Source organism: Garra rufa, chromosome 16 (assembly GCF_049309525.1).
Source record: "Garra rufa chromosome 16, GarRuf1.0, whole genome shotgun sequence".
NCBI lineage: Eukaryota > Metazoa > Chordata > Actinopteri > Cypriniformes > Cyprinidae > Garra > Garra rufa.
Window position 1 is genome coordinate 14,452,041 of NC_133376.1, and position 21,754 is coordinate 14,473,794.

Below are 21,754 nucleotides of genomic sequence, written 5' to 3' on the forward strand. Positions count from 1 at the left end.
CGTGGTAAAGTTGTGTTTTTTAAGTTTTCTATATTATTATTTATTCTTTATATATTTGTTCAATATTCGTTTACTTTACCACTGCGACTTTGTATGTTCCGGTTTTGCGCAGCAGAACTGCCTGCCCTGTTTGAAATGCCTTTGTTCTGAGATGGTGATAATAAACTTTAAATCTAACATTTTGCTATATTGATGTTTGTTTTATATCTGTGAATTGCATTGTAGACTAGTCAAGTGTTGATTTGATATATGGTTAAATTGAGTAAACACACTGTGGACCACATACCGCTTGGATATCGATGTCACTTAAAAAACTAACTTACATTTAAAAAACAAACAAACAAACAAACAAAAAACTCCAAACTTTTCTCTAAATTGTTCTGATAAAAAAACCGAAACGAAAAAACATAAACTTTCTATTAAATACGAAATCTGGTCTATTTTAATGGCTGTAACAGTATAAGCTGTTTGGCGGAAAAAAAGACGGGCTTCGGGTCGGACTCGGGCCAAAATTTTTGATAAGCTGTCGGACACGGGCCGGGCTACAGCCTGTGCGTCTCGGACCAGGGCCGGGCTAGGGCTTAGATTTAAGTCTATGTCTACTTTAGTCTATGGTTCGCTCACCTCGCCTAACGACTCTAAAAACAGGTGAACTAATTCCAGTAATAGGATGTTGCGCATGCGCGACTGAATGAATCACTCCCCGAGACGACTCGTTTGTCCCGAGTCACATTAAAGATTCGTTCAAAATGAGCGAATCGTTCAAGAACGACCCATCACTAGAAGGAAGCAACATGTTCTGTTATTTCAAAAGTTCAATAAAAAAAATAATAATAAAAAAAGAACATTCTTCAGATACAAATAACATCATAAAAAAAAAAGATAAAAAAAGTCCATGCGCTTACACGAACTCACGGAAAGGCACGAGATCGAGCGCTTTTTGCTCTGGTGACCCTCATCATTCCTTGTCAGCATCCTACTACCGTGTTTTTGTTGTTCTTCTTCTTCTGTTTCAAGTCCGACGTGCGATATTGGACGCACAGTGTGAGCGGTAAGATCGCATAAGAGCATCGGGTCGTACAGTGTGAGAACATAAATCGTGAGCTGCGAACTTTTACACCCTGCGATTCTGTCGTGCAGTTTGAGCTAGAGCCAAGAGCAACGATTGATAATATCGCACAGTGTATCCCAGGCTTAAGTTAATAAAAAAACGAAAGTATAATCAATTTGCCATTACATACAAAAATTAAGTATTTTGATTTTAAAATAGCAACGCGCGCCATCAGTGTCGCGCCCTAATGTCGACTATGATGGTATAATGTTAGAGCACCCTCATTAATTTAGGAAGCACCCTCAGTGATTTAGTTCTGGAACCGGGACTGCTTACAGATAGGGTTGTTCCGATTCCGATACCAGTATCGGAAATGCCGCCGATACCACAAAAAAAATCTAGCATCGGAATCGGCGAGTACTTGAACCCACGTACCGATCCGATACCATTTTCTTAAGATATAAGTTATTCCCGCTAGCAAATCAGAAGCCAGTTCTTCTTCGCGGCTCAGAATGCAAACAGTGTTGCCACAAGCAACCACTGTTTAGAGCAGCGAGGAAGAAATACAAATGTGCAAGCAGTTTGTCCGCTAAAACGGCGGCATGTCTCATATGTAGGGCTTTATGATTTCTGCGATGCAGAAAACACGGACGGAATCCAGTCAAAATGGAACTTACAGTTTAACGCGGAACGTCACGGAATTTGTCAAACTTTGATGCATTAATCAAAGGTAGTTCATTACACTTAAATCAAATCGTGACATGGACTAATATTAAGCCAAAAACCGACTGTTTAAATATGAATTAATGCATGGTTCTTTGTTAATGAATTGTACAGGCGCGTGGTTTGTTTACTCCTTGTACTGAAGCGCGCGGGACACTTGCGGTAATATTAAAGGGCTCCAGACTGTGACCAATTTTTCTGCCAGTGTTACTAATTTTCGTGAGCGGTCACACTGGCGCGACCACCGCGTTGTTCAACTCATAATCTCTGCCATTTCTGTCTCAGATGAGAAACATAAAATGGCACGCGAAACGAAAGTGAAACTAACACGACACGTTTGAGCTGCTCAGCGCTGACCGTTTATCAGCTTGGACTGCAATGCAAACAAACTTGCACAAACCCCGAACAGCTTTATTCGGGAGTCAACGTTGATTTTGCAACACTGTTACTGCTGCGAGATGCAGTGAGGAGCATTTGAAAATGCCGCACAATGAATAAGGTTGCTGCGAGATCTAGTGAGAATCTTTCAAATTATGGCCAAAATTCTCTGTTATAAACAGGGCTGATGTACATCAGAAAACCAGATTAGTAATACTAACTATATGAAAAAATATCACTGTCAAATGTATGTCATATAATAAAAATACTCTAGTTCACTGTATATGTCATATAATAAAAGTTCAATGTATGTCATATAATAAAAATACTCTAGTTCACTGTATATATCACTGTATATTTGTTTTATTAAGGAATAAGTCTGAAGCACACAATAAAATAATTTATTAGTATTATCTACAGCTGTATATACAATTACATACCCAGGTATCGGATTAGTACTCGGTATCGGCCGATACCCCGAGCCCAGGTAATCGGAATCGGTATCGGGAAGGAAAAAAGGGTATCGGAACATCTCTACTTACAGGGACGCTACAACGATCAAAAGTATGGAAACGCTTATAACTCCCAAACCGGTCGCCAAAAATATGCACAGGTCAAACTCCATTTACAAGTGAAAACAGTCCAAAACAGTCAGTTCTAAACAAATATGTCGTTGTTTGATTTTGATTTTGGTTTTGATCTCCACGTAAAACTGATCGGGCAGCCCAAACCCTAAGTTGTAGAGACTGAAACTTGGAAGTATGGTTGTACTTACACCATCAACAACGTCACCAAGGCCTGACAGGTGCTACAGCGATTAAAAGTATGAAATTACTCTTAAGAGTCATCGGATGCCAATTTTCCACAAGTTGATATGATTTCTCAGGGTCTTAACGAAAAATCTGTAACAATACTTTGCTTAAAATTTCTCAATAGTGGCGTAAAAAACGCACTTTTTATCTTGGCCACTTGGTGGCGCTTTTAGAGAGAAAAAAGAAAACATAAGAATGCTTATAACCACGCAACCATTTGTCCTTTCAACATGAAAACCAGAGAGCCCAGTCTTGGTCCAAAGTGCCACAAGTGTCTACAAGGACATTTGTGTATTTCAAAAAACATGGGCGCCAAAGTTCGAGCAGATGTTAGACAAGGTTAACAGAGGCCTTGGTGGCTGAAACTCGGTGGGCCTGTTCAACTTACAGCCCCAAAGGTCTGAGAGAAATTTGAAGGAAATCGTCCACAATATTTGTATCACACGATAGAACTCCTCATTCTGGACAACTTTGCTTCTAGAACCACTGCTGTCCATCAAATTGTTTGTTAAATGATTGAGATGAAGTCAAAATGTACTTTTGCAACACATGCCTCTGATTCGTCCATTACCCTTTTTGAAATTTTCAGGTATTTTGCATCTTTTAAAAAAACCTTACTTTTGCAAACTAGTCCTAGGTTTTTCACACAATCGGAAGCAAACCAGTGCAGAAAGATTCTCTGGAGAGCGAGTATCAATAATTATCAAAAATAAATAAATAAATAAAAAAACAGAGGGATGGCAAAACATTGGAAAGAAGCAGAGACGTCTTTACTAAAACTGCTATAACGTTATAATGGAATGAGATATGTACGCCAAACTCAGAACACGTAAGAGCTGAATCTGAGGTCACGTGGGAAAAGTTGCTGAGCTTGGCCACTGTTTGGTGCTATAAGAGGAGAAAAAATAAAATAAAAATGACCATAACTATGCAACCGTTTGTACCGTTGACACAAAATTTAATACACATGGTCTTAGTCCAAAGTAACAAGTGTCTACAAGGACATTTGCATATCTAAAAAAAAACATCGCAGCCATAGGCCGCTGAATTGTCAGCAACTACTAGATAAGGGAAGCAGAGATCGATCGGAACAAAACTTGGTGGGCCTGTTTAACTCACGGCCCCAAAGGTCTGAGAGAAATTTAAAAGAAATCGGCCATTTTTCAAATGATTGAGAAGATGCTAAAACCCTACTTTTGCGAACAAGTCCTAGGTTTTTCGCTAGGACTAGAAATCTGAAAGAAAAAAAACACTGCTGTACAATTTTCTGGACTTTCAAGGTCAATAATTATAAAAAAATGATGAAATTTACCCTTTGGAAGGCTATAACGAGGCAGTTTAGAAAAGGGGCCTGTCCGAATTTACCCAAATCCTGTAAAGCCTAAAGGAAAACTCAAAACTTGACAAAACCTGGTGAGCACATGCGACAGGTGATTCTAAACAAGCATGCAAAGTTTCAAGGAGATCAGACCACAGCTGGCACTATAACAGTCATAAATGTAAAAAAACATCATATTTCTATAGCAAATTACCTCTATTTGCCAAAAACTTTTTTTTCCAATCATAAACAGCTTGATAAACAGTATGTATTTTTCCATATTTGCTTAAATGCCTTAAAGCACTTGAACCCCAGTAATCACTGCTTGCAGCAATATTTATTTAAAATATAATAGTTTGATGTATTACATAGACAGTCTTAAGAAGGTTTTGAAAAAAGTCTCTAATGCTCACCAAGGCTCCATTTATTTGATTAAAAATACTGTCAAAACAGTAATATTGCAAAATAATAAACTTGATGGGATGGTAGTACTCGGCCTGATGGGGGCGCTACAGTGATCAAAAGTACGAAATCGTTCATAACTCCTTAACCGTTGGCTACCATTTACTTGCAAAAACACTTCAAAACATTTAAACAAATCTTTCGGTTAATTTAGATTTTAACTAATGTGAGCAATCTCTATTTTAAACTGATCGGGCAGACCAAACCCTAAGTCATAGAGTCTTGAAACTCGGAGACACCATCAACAACATTTTGAAAGAAATTTGACCAAAAACATCACCAAGGATTGCCCCAGTCAGCCTGACGGCTCAAGTGTCTTATGTCGTCATAATCCTTGGCTCACAATGGACAAAACAACATGATTCGTCCATCACCCGGGCAAAATATTCAGGTATTTTGCATTTTTGAAAAACCTACTTTTGCATAATAGTCCTAGGTTTTTCCATCGGAGCCAAACCAGTGCAGGAAGAATCTGGAGAGTGAACTTCAATAATTATCCTAAAAAGTTAAACTTTCAACTCTCCATCGCAAAGGGACACCAAAACGTTAAAAAGGGTGGTCATATTGCATTTTTCAAAGGCATAAACAATTGTATATTGTGCAGTTTTTTACACATACAAACAATATTTGTATCTTACAATAGACTTCCTTGTTCGAAACAACTATGCCTCTAGAACCACTGCTGTCAGTCAAACTGTTTGCTTAAAGTCCCCCTGAAATCAAAATTTAATTTTTTTGGCTTTTAGTATGAATATATTACCCTTAAGGTTATCTATAAGCTAGTGTGCTGCAAAACAAAGACAAAATTTGCGTTTACAAGATATGGGCATTCAAAACTTACAGTCTGGTCACTTCCGCCAATATGAATCAAGGATTTGGATGATATCACCATGCACTTCAGTTTCTCATCAAACCTTCTGTCCAATCAAATGCTCTCTAGAGTCCGTAGTGTCCCGCCCCTTACACAGAGACACATAACCCGGAGCAGATCATATGCGCTCATATGTGCGGACGGCATGTATTAAATTACACAGCCTCAGCATGATTATGATCACGATTTCGTTTTAGCAAGTTTCATATTGAATCTGTGGGGTAATTTATTAGTCTGTGGCGGTCATAAGCTTACAAATGCGGCTTTACCGAGCTCAACGGCTCTGGCCCGAGCAGATATAAATGGAACGCTATTGGCTATTCAAAATTAGTGGGCGGGGCTGGGCGATGTTTTTGTTTCAGTTAAAAGTTCGTCACCACATAGAATAACGCTGCGTGTTTCAAGGCACTTCAGTGGACCTTTAATGATTAAGGTGTAAAAAAAAAAAAAAAAAAAACTACTTTTGCGAACAAGCCCTAGATTTTTTGCTCAGCCTATCCACAATATACCCAAAGGCCTATTAAGTCTAAACAAAAACTTAAACCTGGTGAGCACATGTGACAGGTGAATCTAAACAGGCATGAAAGATCACAGCTGGAGCTGTAACATCATAAATGTTAAAAAAAAAAACATATTTCTATGGTAAATTTCCTGGATTCTTTTTTTAATCATTGATGTAGGTGGTTACAGGCTTGCTAACTAATATGTAATGTCTTTATATGTGCTTAAATGCCGTTAAGTGCTTGAACCCCAGTAATTGCTGCTTTCAGGTATATTGACAATTTAAAATGACTGTTGTATATTTGATTATGCTTTTTAAAAAGTAGTTATTTTAATATGCTGATTTGCTGCTCAATAAACATTATTATCAATGCTGCATCATATTTTTGTGGATACCATGCATCTTTCTTTAGGAAACTTTGAAAAGAACAGAACAGTGTTCATTTAAAATGGCAATATTTTGTAACATTATAAATATCTGTACTGTCACTTTTGATAATTGAATGGGTCCTTAAAGGATAAAAGTATAAATTCTTCTGAAAAAATAATCTTATTGTTACTGTACAATTTTTTTTTAGTTGCAGCATTATTTGCCATCTATCAGAAATCTGTTGGATTTCATCAAAAATACCTTAATTTTGTTCCAAAGATGAATGAACATCTTTGGAACGACATAATGGGGAGTAATTAATGACAGCATTTTAATTTTTCAGTGAACTATATTTCTTTATCATGCTCACTCTTGAATAAATAGACTAAACTAATGGACAAATAAAATCTCTGAGCTATTTATATCATAAAAATATTAAGAATATTTGAAATACTGCATAAAGATTACACCTTAATGATTATATAAATATACAGATTATAAATAGTCATAGAATATGGCACAGCACTCGTTTGTCAGCAGGATTCTCGCAGCTGGTCGGTCCTTCCTCTCGTTGCTCCATCAGCAGATCTCACAGAACCTCCTTCACTTACCAGACTTGGAGCTTTTGAGAAATCACAGTCTAATTGCTTTACTCTTGTCACAGTTGTAGTGAAACATGAGCAATTAGAGGATTCTGGCTCCCCTCTGCAGTAGTTTTATGCCGCATTAGAGGTTCTGGCACTAGGAAAGCTTTAAATTTGTATGCTTGCTAACTGCTGCTCCTAGAAGCATTCACAGCCAGCGAGGATGCCAGTGGCTCAGCTGAAAGGAAAGATCATTTCTGCCCGAAAAAAGCCCTAAAGTTTCTCCATACAGTTACATCAGCAACAGCAGCACATCTGCTAAATGGAGACAGGAAACTGCTTGGCACTTTTTGAAACTCAATATTCATTTCTGAGCTGGTAAACATACTAAGTGACTCAACCATTTCATAATAAACTCAGCTGAACTGCGTGCCTAACAAAAGTTGTGAAACTTATACACAACTTCATACTATAGCTTAACGGATAGGGAAAAAAAAAAAACTAATCACCTTTTGCAACAGAGCGTTGACATTTACACAGGCATGCACCATTTTTATTACATTCATACAAATGTAAAACACTAATCTAAATCTGTTTTCTCTCCTTTTATATCCCAGAGTTCAACAAACAATCAATCGCCTCTGATAAGGTCTGTAAACTGATGGGTTGAGGACGCAGACTGATTTAAATGCCTGAAACATTTACTAAACTCATAACAGCACAATATATATGCAGAATATTATCAGTCTAATCAGAGCTGAAACACTGTAGCTTAAATGCTTAAATGCAGATACTTTCTTTGTCAAATATTTTGCCAACTATATTAGACACTCTGCTCTCAATCAATAAAGTTCATACAGACACCAAAAATAAATATCTAAGAAATAAACCATACATTTCCGTTTAATAAACTTGCAACTTTTTCCTCAGAATTACGTGACACAAACTAGCACTTCTGACTTTTTCCTCAGAATTGCGTGATACAAACTCGCACTTCTGACTTTTTCCTCAGAATTGCGTGAAACAAACTCGCACTTCTGACTTTTTCCTCAGAATTGCGTGAAACAAACTCGCACTTCTGACTTTTTCCTCAGAATTGCGTTAAACAAACACGCACTTCTGACTTTTTCCTCAGAATTGCGTTAAACAAACTCGCACTTCTGACTTTTTCCTCAGAATTGCATGAAACAAACTCGCACTTCTGACTTTTTCCTCAGAATTGCGTGAAACAAACTAGCACTTCTGACTTTTTCCACAGAATTGCGTGAAACAAACTAGCACTTCTGACTTTTTCCTCAGAATTGCGTGATACAAACTCGCACTTCTGACTTTTTCCTCAGAATTGCGTGATACAAACTCGCACTTCTGACTTTTTACACAGAATTGCGTGATACAAACTCGCACTTCTGACTTTTTCCTCAGAATTGCGTGATACAAACTCGCACTTCTGACTTTTTCCTCAGAATTGCGTGATACAAACTCGCACTTCTGACTTTTTCCTCAGAATTGCGTGATACAAACTCGCACTTCTGACTTTTTCCTCAGAATTGCGTGATACAAACTCGCACTTCTGACTTTTTACACAGAATTGCGTGATACAAACTCGCACTTCTGACTTTTTACACAGAATTGCGTGATACAAACTCGCACTTCTGACTTTTTCCTCAGAATTGCGTGATACAAACTCGCACTTCTGACTTTTTCCTCAGAATTGCGTGATACAAACTCGCACTTCTGACTTTTTACACAGAATTGCGTGATACAAACTCGCACTTCTGACTTTTTACACAGAATTGCGTGATACAAACTCGCACTTCTGACTTTTTACACAGAATTGCGTGATACAAACTCGCACTTCTGACTTTTTACACAGAATTGCGTGATACAAACTCGCACTTCTGACTTTTTACACAGAATTGCGTGATACAAACTCGCACTTCTGACTTTTTACTCAGAATTGCGTGAAACAAACTCGCACTTCTGATTTTTTCCTCAGAATTGCGTGATACAAACTCGCACTTCTGACTTTTTCCTCAGAATTGCGTGATACAAACTCGCACTTCTGACTTTTTCCTCAGAATTGCGTGATACAAACTCGCACTTCTGACTTTTTACACAGAATTGCGTGATACAAACTCGCACTTCTGACTTTTTACACAGAATTGAGTGATACAAACTCGCACTTCTGACTTTTTACACAGAATTGCGTGATACAAACTCGCACTTCTGACTTTTTACACAGAATTGCGTGATACAAACTCGCACTTCTGACTTTTTACACAGAATTGCGTGATACAAACTCGCACTTCTGACTTTTTACACAGAATTGCGTGAAACAAACTCGCACTTCTGATTTTTTCCTCAGAATTGCGTGACACAAACTCGCACTTCTGACTTTTTGTCCTCAAAATTGCGTGATACAAACTCTCAGTTGTGACTTTTTCCTCAGAATTGCATGATACAAACTTTCAAACATGCATTAATTTAAACTGCAGACCCCGCCCACCAAGTTTAAACATTAGCATTTTTAACAGGCAAGCAAAAACGTTTCTCAGGCAAACACAAAAGAAAAAGTTCTGAGAGAAAACTTTTTGAGACTTTCTTTTTTTCTTGAATGCACAATATAGACAAATATATTTCAAATCAACAGCAGAGCAGCTACAAACGATTCTTAAGGACATATTAGCACAAAAAAAAAAAAAAACAATATATCACTGCAGCACCATGGGCAAAAGGAAGTAGTCAGCAGAACTGATTAAAACTGACGTTAACAACGCGCCCTGGGTGCGTTATCTCAGCATCTTCCGACAACTGTAAGAGAGCAGCTTCTAAACACTCGCTGAACACCCTGAGGCCATCCGCACTTCACATGACAACAGACAGAAGATTTATCTTCTGCATTTTAGTTTTCTAACTTTCAGAGTTGGTCTCTTTCGTTTAACACTCTTTCTGTGACTGTGATTGGTGAATTCCGCCTCCAGACAGGCCGATTTGCAGTATGGAAATACATCCTACCTTTTAATGTGTCAATCCTGATGATTGGAGACATAAAAAGTAGGACAGAAGAAGCATTTTTCTTTACAGCATTAATGTACCAGGCAAAAACCGAGAAGCAAGCCGAGAGCTTATCTCTGCAGGAAAATAAGAAAAGTTTCTCTATTTACAGAAACAAAACCTTTCAAAATCTTCAGTGAAACCACAGGAACCGAGGAGGATCTAAAGGTGTTGGACCATCAGAAGAAAAACAACACCTTTAGGAAAACGACAAACAGAAACAAACACACGCAAGATCAGGATTCCAGTAGGGTTTTATGGTGCATTTGGTGGAAATACTTATTTTGAAAGATGTTTGCTGGTCTGGTGTAAGGCATAGGGTTTCCACACTGCAGAAACCACAGATAAAAAAAAAATATTAATTACATATTTCATGTTTTATACCTATATTTAATTAACACAGTTTTTGAAATTTGTATTAAATCATAAATCCAGCATAATTAATCATAGAAACTGTGGAAACACTAAGGTTTAGTAGTTAACATTAATTAACTACATTAGTTAACATGAACTAAGAATGTACAATACATCTACAGCATTTATGTACTGTGAACGAACATGAACTAACAAGGAACAACTGTATTTTTAATAACTAACATTTAATGAATTTGTGGGGGGGGGGGGGGGGGGGAATCTGATTTAGGGCCCTAAAAAAGTCATTTTTCCAGTTGGCAAAAAAATTGTTTATAAAATAAAATAAAATGAAATGAAATGAAACCAAACGAAACGTTCAATTGGCTTGTCAAAAATGACCAGACTCCAAACAATTGCTTATAAATCTCTCATTATGCTAAATTTTCAACAAATATTGGATTCAATCTTTTTGTCAACTTGTTTTCTTTCATTTAGGACTGGTTTTGTGTTTCTATTTGCATCTGATTAACTGTAAGCCTCATTTATCCGAAAGTATGCACCTCATTTTTTGAGTGGAAAAAAATAAAAAATTATGAATAATTTTCACAATATGACATTAAAAAAAATATATGAATATTTGCACCGTTTCTCACACTTCTGTGCTTTAATGTTTAATCAGTAAGTTTGCTTTTAAATGCTTTTATTTTGTACAAAATTGCAAACAGTCACACTTTTGGTGTTCCCGGTCAAAAATGACCGGACTCCAAACAATTGCTTCTAAATCTCTCATTATGCTAGATTATCACCAAATATTGGATTCAATCTTTTTGTCAACTTGTTTTCTTTCATTTAGGACTGGTTTTGTGTTTCTATTTGCATCTGATTTATCCAAAAGTAGGCACCTCATTTTTTGAGTGAAAAAAAGCATTTTTTATGAATAATTTTCATAATTTGAGATTAAAAAAAAAAAAAAAAAAAAAAATATTGGTAAAAAATTCCACAAAGTCACACATGCCAAAAATGATGAGCAGAGGAGACTTTAAAAAACAATAAAAATCTTACTGTTCAAAATCTTTTGACTGGTAGTGTATCAAACTAATAAAAATGTGATCCTGGACCACAAAACTCTTAAGTAGCACAGGTATATTTGTAGCAATAGCCAAAAATACATTGTATGGGTCAATACCAAAAATCATTAGAATATTAAGTCAAGATCATCTTCCATGAAGATATTCTGTAAATATACCATAAATATCAAAACTAAATTTTTCATTAGTAATATGCATTGCTAAGCACTTAATTTGGACAACTTTAAAGGTGGTTTTCTTAAAGGAACGCTCCACTTTTTTTGGAAATAGGCCCATTCTCCAACTCCCCCAGAGTTAATAAGTTTTACCATTTTGAAATCCATTCAGCCGTTTTTCTGTTCTGGCGATATCACTTTTAGCTTAGAATAGATCATTGAATCCTATGAGACCAATATAGCATTGTGTTCAAAAATGACCAACGAGTTTCAAAATTTGTCCTATTTAAAACTTGACTCTTCTGTAGTTATATCGTGTACTAATACCAGCGGAAAATGTAAAGCTATGCTAAAAGTGATATCGGCAGAACAGGAAAACGTCTGAATGGATTTCAAAATGGGAAAACTCAACTGATTAACTCGGGAGGAGTTGGAGAATGAGCCATTTCACCCTCAGATTCCAGATTTTCAAATAGTTGTATCTCAGCCAATCAACATCAAAAATACACCAATGGAAGGTTTATTTATTCAGCTTTCAAATGATGTATAAATCTCAATTTTTGAAAAATTGACACTTACAGTATGACTGGTTTTGTGGTCCAGGGTCACGAATGACAAAAGAACATTATAAAATGGTTAACCTTAAAAAATAAAAGAGAAAGAAAACTAAAAGACAGAAAAAAGAAAAATCAGCCTTTTTGTTAGAAAATTGGCTCATAAGCTACTCAAACTGGTAAGACACAAAAAGCACCAAATGGACTTGGTGGGTATTCAGCATAACTCTCTACTCTCCAGAAACACTTCAATGCAGCAGCTGGTGAACACATCAAAGAAAAAAGTGAGGCAACATCTCAGAAAAAAATCTGCGTATTTACATGAAACGGCCTAAAACTAGCACAGCAGCGACACGGCGTCATTTTCCACAGATAGATTTTCTTTTTCCGCTTATATTTTAACATGAAGAATATACTTCAAAGTCACTGTGGAATTCAGAAATGATGGTCTTACGTACTCAAAAGACATTTAATCATTTAAATAAGTACATTTCAGCCCTCCGTCGCATTTGATTTCAGTATTAAGTCATTGAAACTTATCACAGAAAAGATGACAGACCTGCTCAGTCAGTGTGACCCAGACGTTTGATTGACAGCTCCATTCACCGGGATGTCACACCCTCACTTATGACATCATCAGCAGCGACAATGACTGAAAATCAATGGCAAGAGCGTCTCTACGGCAACCAGCATTCTGGCTCATGTTCTTACAGGGGCAGAGATGATGCTGTGCCACACACACAAACACACACACACAGTGCTGATCGTGTCACGCATTTTAACAGAGTTTAAATGCAATCATATTGTTTAATTCAGGGTAGGGAAATATGACTTTGACAACAGAAAACAAACAAGCTGTCTACTGTGCAAAAAGGTACAATAAATCGTCACTGTAGCAATCCCTACACCTTTGTACCCTGTTTCCCCTCTAAATGCTGCATATTACCTGTTTACATCTGTTTCTTTGCAATTTTAATCCAGGTAAAAGGGTTCAGAAGTACAACAGAACCAAAAAAAAATCTCTGACCACACATATGCCTCGTTTTAAAGAACCAGTCCAAACCAAAGAAAACAACAAAAGCAGAACAAGACGATGTTCTGAGCAATAAGCTGGCAACCGAGACTGAAAAAGGGCTTGTTAGCGAGACAAACCTGAGAGTCCCGAGTGAATTGTGTTCTGTGAAGAGGTCAACCAACACAGAGAGGCGACTAACTGACTCCATGAAGGATGAAGGTGTTGCTGTAAACATCAGGCTTTCTGGAGACCACACGGGCTTTATAAATAAAGTCCCTCTTGGCACTTTCAACAAATAAAGTAAAAAAAAAAAAGGACATCCCATGACTTTCTTAAAGTGGTAAAGACACAAATCCTGCTCTATAGAAAGATAACTAGTGGATATGTTATCTTTACTGTTATCCAAAATCCAAGTAATATACCATTATATGAATATCCAATGGTGAATATCCGTAGAGCTACTACAAATGTGTGTAAAAAAAAAAAAAACAAAAAAAAAAAAACAATACAAATAAAATTGACCTGACTTTTACTAATTGTACCCAACAACTTATTTTGACATCATACATTAAATTCATTTGTATCACAAAATAGAAATATTGCCTAACATTAAAAATATATTGTTCTACATTATAAATAATAATAATAACAACAATAATAATTAAATAATAATTAAACTATTAATCAGAATTATTATTATATTATTATTATTATTATTATTATTATTATTATTATTATTATTATTATTATCTAAACTAATCAGATAACTATTATTATTATTATTATTATAGTTATTAATTAAACAAATAATAAAAATAATTATTATTTTTATGTATTAATTAAACAAATTATTATATTATTATTATTAATATTAGACAGACTGAATCAGAATTATTGTTATTATTATTATTATTAAATATTTATTAGAATTAATTATAATTAGTTTTTAATGTAATTTAATTGAATAATTAAAATTTCTAGTATTACATTAATTAAACAGTATTACAGTATTAAAAATATAATAATAATAATTGTTATTATTATTATTACTATTATAATTAAGTAATTCGATTCAACAATTTTTTATTTCTATTATTATGTATTTACATTATTACATTTATTTATATATCTTCAGATAATTTCTTAAAAATGATTTACTGTTCATTATTATCACTTAATATATTATTATTATTATTATTATTATTATTATTATTATTATGTTTTTACATTATTAAATGTAATTATATATTTTAGCAAAATGTCTTAATTAGTATTTAATATTTTATTATTATTATTATTATTATTATTAATTAAAACAATCAGAATTATTATTATTATTAAATATTTAATAGAATTAATCAGAATTAGTTGTAATGTCATTTAATTTAATAATTAAAATGTATTTTATGTATATATTCCATAAAATTGTGAAGTAACATTATCATATTAACTACATAATCTGTCCATTTTCTACATTGTTTACACAAACAGTAGTGTTGTTAGTGATACTATTAAAAACTTTTGTTAATTAAAATAAGGCTGAAGAAGAATAAAATGTAAACAGTAGATGAAAAACCTAAACGTAAAACATCAGAAATGTTGCCTTGTCAACTACTGTAAAATTAATGAATACGTTTATAGTTGAAGTACTAAAATTAGAAAAAATAAATAAATAAACCAAAAGCTAAAAATCATTTAAAAAAATAATAATAATGACAAAAGCACATAAAATTATAATAATAAACTTTAAATAAAATAAAAAATTATAATAATATTTTATTATTAATAAATATAACAGTTTACGAATAATAACATATTTAATCTTTAATATGTGACCCTGGACCACAAAACCAGTCTTAAGTCGCTGGGGTATATTTGTAGCAATAGCCAAAAATACATTGTATGGGTCAAAATTATTGATTTTTCTTTTATGCCAAAAATCATTATGAAATTAAGTAAAGATCATGTTACATGAAGATTTTTTGTAAAATTCCTACTGTAAACATATCAAAATGTAATTTTTGATTAGTAATATGCATTGTTAAGAACTTAATTTGGACAACTTTAAAGGTGATTTTCTCAGTATTTTGATTTTTTTGCACCCTCAGATTCCAGATTTTCCAATAGATGTATCTCGGCCAAATATTGTCCTATCCTAACAAACCATACATCAATAGAAAGCTTAGTTATTGAGCTTTCATATGATGTATATATCTCAGTTTTGTTAAATTTAACCTTATGACTGGTTTTGTGGTCCAGGGTCACATATATAAAAAATATAAGATTATCAATAAATACAAACCAACAGCAACCCTGTAACTCGTTCTATCTTTCTTGCTTTCACTCGCCTATTACTGAAGACTACTCTATTCATGGAAAGTGTGTCCTGCTCTTCTGCAGGGAGCATTACACAAGAGATCCATAAGAAACAAACAGCTGTTTGTGTAATGTAATACAGGGTCATGAAACCCCCTTATTTCAGAGCAGGTTGTTCCATCTCAGTACTGAAAAGCCTCAAGAAATGGAGGTGGAAAGGTGGGATGGTAGAGAGGAGCAGAGAGTGTAACAACCCTCTGTAGTCCACTTCTGAGAAAGAAATGAGAACAGCAGACAGAGAAGAACTGCCCGGAGAAAGCAGGATTGCTTTGGGACATATGGCATGAATTCAGACAGAAATATTCCTAAATATCTTAGCGCCGTCTCTCACTTAAACTATCAGTATCTAAACATGAAGTGTTGAACAGCACGAAAACACCATAAATATTTATCACTTTAAAAAGCTTCTCTTTCTTCTAAGCCTTCCAGCAGCAATAAATGACTGATTGATCTCTGGATGACTGTAATTTGGGTTAGTTGGCCATGTCACACAGGTTTACAGCTGAGAGCCCTGCAGTGATATACTGTATATATGCAGGGATCGATAGAGCAGGACTGCCATCTGCTGGACACAACTCACATAATGCAGGTCATATGAGATGCAAGAGAACTGAAACTGATTTAGTCTTTATTTATTCTTAGCAGATGCAACGCTACAGATTCTGTCTTTTTGTCATGATGTGCTGAACTGATATGTCTGTACAAATATCACTGATAAGCTCTAACATCTCACACATGAATCAATGATTATGGATTGACCTACATTGAATTAATACACAGAATAGAAGCCGTCAACATACAGCAGAGATTATTGAGAGATGTCAATCAATAACAGATTTCTGTGTTTTTTTCCCTGTACAAATTATTTTTAAAGTCAAGTTTAGGTCACAAAGCTGTTATGGCTTGTTAATAACAAAACATATATTATTATTATTATTTTATATAACCATATAATTTTTTTTTAAATTAAATTAATTACAGTTATGCACATTTAGCAATGTCCCAGTTTGCATGCACACTTTTGCTTTTCACCCTATTTAAATTAACATTTTAATATAATTTGTTAAATATACATTTAACATTTAATTAGCTATCTTTTTTAAATATATTTTAAATACATTTTAAATAATATTTATTATTATTGTTCTTCTTCTTATTATTAGTACTACTACTATTCAATGTATATTATTATTAAATATTTATTAGAAAGAACTAGAATTAGTTTTTAATTTAAATAAATTAATAATTTATATTGATATTATATGTTATTAAATATATTTATATATTTTAAGATCATTTCTTGAAATTATTATTAAAAAAATATTTGAATTAATTCAAATTAGCTGTTTTACAAAAATGTTATTACAAAATTTATATTATTATATATTTACATTAAACATATTTATATATTTTAAGATAATTTCTTAAACCTATTATTATTATTAATAATAATAATAATAATAATAATAAATAATTATTAGAATTTTTTAGAATTAGCTTTTAATTTTATAATGTAAATGTATATTATATATTTACATTATTAAAAATTTATATATTTATATATTTAGCAGCGTCCCACATTTTGTTAATGATTTAATTTAATACTTTATATTGATATATGTTATTAAATATATATTATTAAATATATTTATATATTTTAAGATAATTTCTTGAAATTATTATTATTATTATTATTATTATTATTATTATTGCTATTATTAAATATTTATTATAATTAATTAGAATTAGCTTTTAATTCAATTTAAACTTATATTATTATATATTTACATTATTAAACATATTTATATATTTTAAGATAATTTCTTAAACCTATTATTATTATTATTATTACATAATTATTATTATTATTAGAATTCTTTAGAATTAGTTTTTAATTTAATTTAATTTTATAATGTAAATGTATATTATATATTTACATTACTAAAAATGTATATATTTATATATTTAATACTTTTTATTAATCATAATAATTAATAATAAATATTTATTAGAATGAACTAGTATTAGTTTATCATTTAATTTAATTAGATAATTGAAACTGATATTGTTATATATTTATGTTATTAAATATATTTGAATATTTGAAGATATTTTCTTAAAATTTAAACTCTTATTATTATCAATAAATATTTATCAGAATTTATTAGAATTAGTTTTTCATTTAATTCAACAATTTATATTATTTCCTTATTTTATTATATATTTATATTATTAAATGTATTTAGATATTTTAAAATAATTATGTAAAATTATTCTTATTATTACTATTCAGTGTTCAATATTACTACTTAATGTTTATTATTATTATTATTATTATTAAATATTTATTATAATTAACTAGAATTCGTTTTTAATTATTTTTCCTTTAATTTAATAATTTAAATTGTTATTATTATAAATTTACATTATTAAATATATGTATATATTTTAAGATCAAAAATAAAATAACTTAAAATAACTATTGTTATTATTATTATTAAATATTTATAGAATTACTTTTTAATTGAATTTAAATTAATAATTTACATTTACATTATTATATATTTACATTTTTAAATATATTTATATATTTACCCTGTCCTGCATTTTGCTTGCAACGCTGTTGGTTTTCACTCTATTGACAATAATTTAAAATAACACCATTAATTTGACATAATTTGTTGAATTTACATTTAATAATTATGCAGCATAAAATATATAGCACAAAATATTACTATTATATATGTACTATTATTATTGTTATTAATTTTAAATATTTAATTAAACTAATTAGAACAAACTTTTTTATTTAATGTCATTATTTGACTAACTGTTGAACACATATAGAAAATATCAATATATTTATCAAAAACAAGTATTAAATATAATAAGCATTATTATTATTATAATTATTATTATTAAATATGTAAACCAATTAGAATTAGTAATATAATAGCATATGTTGATTATAGAATAGGCAAAAAAATCCATAGATGTATACTAAAGGAGAAACCACAGCCAAAAACAAACTAGGTTAAGAAAGGATTGGATTTGTGTGTAATTTACCTTAATTCTGGGCATGGTGACGGTGGGCGGTCTGGCTTTGGCTATGAAGCTGTGAGAAGAGCCTCTCTCCACCACATTTCTGGTGTACGGCATGAACCTCCGGCCATCAGAGCCAAACACAAAGTCATCTCTGAGAGCATCGATCAGAACGATCACCACCCGCTTGAACACCGGCACTGGGGCTTTGCTAGAGTTAGGACCACTTCCTGCAGAACACAGAACAACTCAGAAAATGTAATCAAGATGCATGTTATGAATTCTGATTTCAGAACTAGAATTAAAAATCCTGAAAAAAAGGCCGAAATTAAAACACCCTAAACATCAGAATTAAATCCTCCGGCTTAATCCCCAAGAGGCAATTCATTGGGATTTGGACATACAGAATCAAATAGACTGAGGCATAGGATATATTTAGCCGTTCTGCATAAAATTGGGAATATATAAAAAATAAATGTAATAAAAGTATACAATGAAATATACATAATTTTCATAAAGACTGAAAGTGTGTTTTAAGCATCAAAAATATAAATAAATAAAAAATTAATATTTAAATAAAAAAAAAAAACAGCTTTAATTTTTCTCTTTAAATCAGAAAGTGCATTTTTTTCTGAGCAAAAAATAATGACTATCATACATTTTTACAATGATTTACAGAAGACACCCATGCCATTCAGTGTAACAACAGTGCATATACCAAAAACAATAGTTCATAGTGCAAGAAAATACTAATAAATTGTACGAGTTACCAACCTTTGCCGACATCCTTCAAACCACCAGGTTTTACCTATTTGTCAGCAAGACGTTTTAAACCATTTAAAAATAAATTAAATGTACTATGAATAAGTGCTTTGTTTAAAGATGTAAAATATATATTTTTGTCTTTACTTGAATTTATGCAAATACACTTTCTATGTAAAAAATGTTTTTTTATGTTGTTTTTTTTTTGAGCAAAAAAAGTTCCATTTAAAATAATTGTTTTCTGTTTGAATATATTTGAAAATTTAATTTATTAATGTGATTTCAAAGCTGGGTTTTTAGCATCATTACTCCAGTCACACAATTAATTTAATATTTTAAAATCTAAAATTCTGATTTGCTGTTTAAGAAAAAATATTATTATCAACATTTAAAACAGTTGGGTACTTTTTTTCAGGATTCCTTGATCAGTATTTATCTGTAACAGTCTATTTTGTTCAAAAGCTTGGAGTCAGTATCATTTCTTTTCTTTTTTTTTGATTATTATTACTATTCAGTGTTTAATATTACTATGTAATGTTTATTATTATTATTATTATTAAATATTTATTATAATTACTTAGAATTAGTAATTCATTGTATTTAATTTAATAATTTAAATTTATATTATTATAAATGTGCATTATTAAATATTTATATATTTTAAGATAATTTCTTAAAACAACTATTATTATTAAATATTTATATAATTAATTAGAATTACTTTTTAATTTAATTAAAATTAATAATTTACTTTTATATTATCACATATTTACATTAGTAAATACATTTATATATTTAGTAGTGTCCCGCATTTTGCATGCAATGCTGTTGGTTTTTACTCTATTTACAATTATTTAAAATAACCATTAATTTGACATAAATTATTGAATTTACATTTAATTATTCTGCAGCCTAAAAAATAAATAGCAAATTAAATGTTACAAAATATTACTATTACATATATATTAATTATTATTGTTATTCATTTTAAATATTTAATTAATCTAATTAGAACAAACTTTTTTTATTTAATTCCATTAAGAAAAGAAATTATAGAAATTAATACTTTAGCAAGGATGGTTTAAATTGATCAAAAATTATGATAAAGACATTTATAATTTTACAAAAGGTTTCTATATCAGATAAATGTGCTTTCTAAACTTTCTATTCATCAAAGAAAACTACTCAGCTGTTTTTAGCATAATAATAATAATAACAATAATAATACTAATAATAGATGTGTTTGAGCAGCAAATCAGAAAATTAAAATGATTTCTGAAGGTTCATGTGACTGAAGTAATGATGCTAAAAATTCAGCTTTGAAATCACAGGAATAAAATACATTTTAAAATATATTCAAATAGAAAAAAAGTTATTTTAAATAGTAAAAGTATTTCAAAATTTGCTGTACTTTGAATCAAATAAATGCAGGCTTAGTGAGCAGAAGGAACTCTAAAAACATTTAAAAAAATCTGGTGTATATAAGAACACTTTAAAATTAAATTAAATTTGATGCACAGCAAAATATGATATATAATTACACTACAAAAAAATATGACAAATATAAAGTCTAAACTACAGAATAATTATTATGAATATGAATAATTAAATTATTTACATCAATTAAATAAATAACAAATCCTACCAAAAAACAGTATCAATTAAAAAATACATCTTTAGATAATTTAGCCTTAATGTTTAATTATAAAATCATAATGCTTAATAATTTTGAGTGTGTGTGTGTGTGTGTGTGTGTGTGTGTGTGTGTGTGTGTGTGTGTGTGTGTGTGTGTGTGTGTGTGTGTGTGTGTGTGTGTGTGTGTGTGTGTTTACCTGTTTGTGGTTCTGCAGGAAAGTCAGTCACTTGGCTCTTGGCTGAAAAGGATGATTTGACAGGAACAGGGAAGAATCCTCTCAGGAAAAGAGCGATTGACACAATCTCACATATGAGACACAATAATGCAAATACTGATGAGCTCAGCTTCATGGTGAAGATCAATAACTGTCATCAATAACACTCCTCACACTCACAAGACAACACTAACACTGGCAAATGTCCAGCTCGCTGACTGATTTCTCAGTGACCGCAGTCAACCGTCATTCTGAACACGCCTGGAAACGACACGAAATCCACACGATTAGTGAAGATTCTGCCGGATTAGTGTTTTCAAATTCTCATTTCCGTATTGTGCCATGTGGGTCACTACGGCAACTCAGACGGATCGTTCCACACAACATTTCTGCGGACTCTTATTTTGTCATCAGAACCAAAACTCTTATTTAAA

At 31.8% G+C, this 21,754-nt stretch overlaps 1 protein-coding gene across 1 annotated transcript in view; it reads right to left on the reverse strand.

The window, feature by feature from the left end:
• LOC141288079 (GPI ethanolamine phosphate transferase 2-like) overlaps nt 1–21,641 on the reverse strand; it is a 222,035-nt gene extending 200,394 nt beyond the window's left edge. The window contains exons 1-2 of the mRNA XM_073820194.1: nt 21,303–21,641; nt 18,733–18,938 (exon numbers count right to left, since the gene is read on the reverse strand). Coding sequence (XP_073676295.1) covers nt 18,733–18,938; nt 21,303–21,456 — 360 coding nt within the window. The 5' untranslated portion in view covers nt 21,457–21,641. The remainder of the gene's footprint in view (nt 1–18,732; nt 18,939–21,302) is intronic.
• Nucleotides 21,642–21,754: the final 113 nt, after the last annotated feature.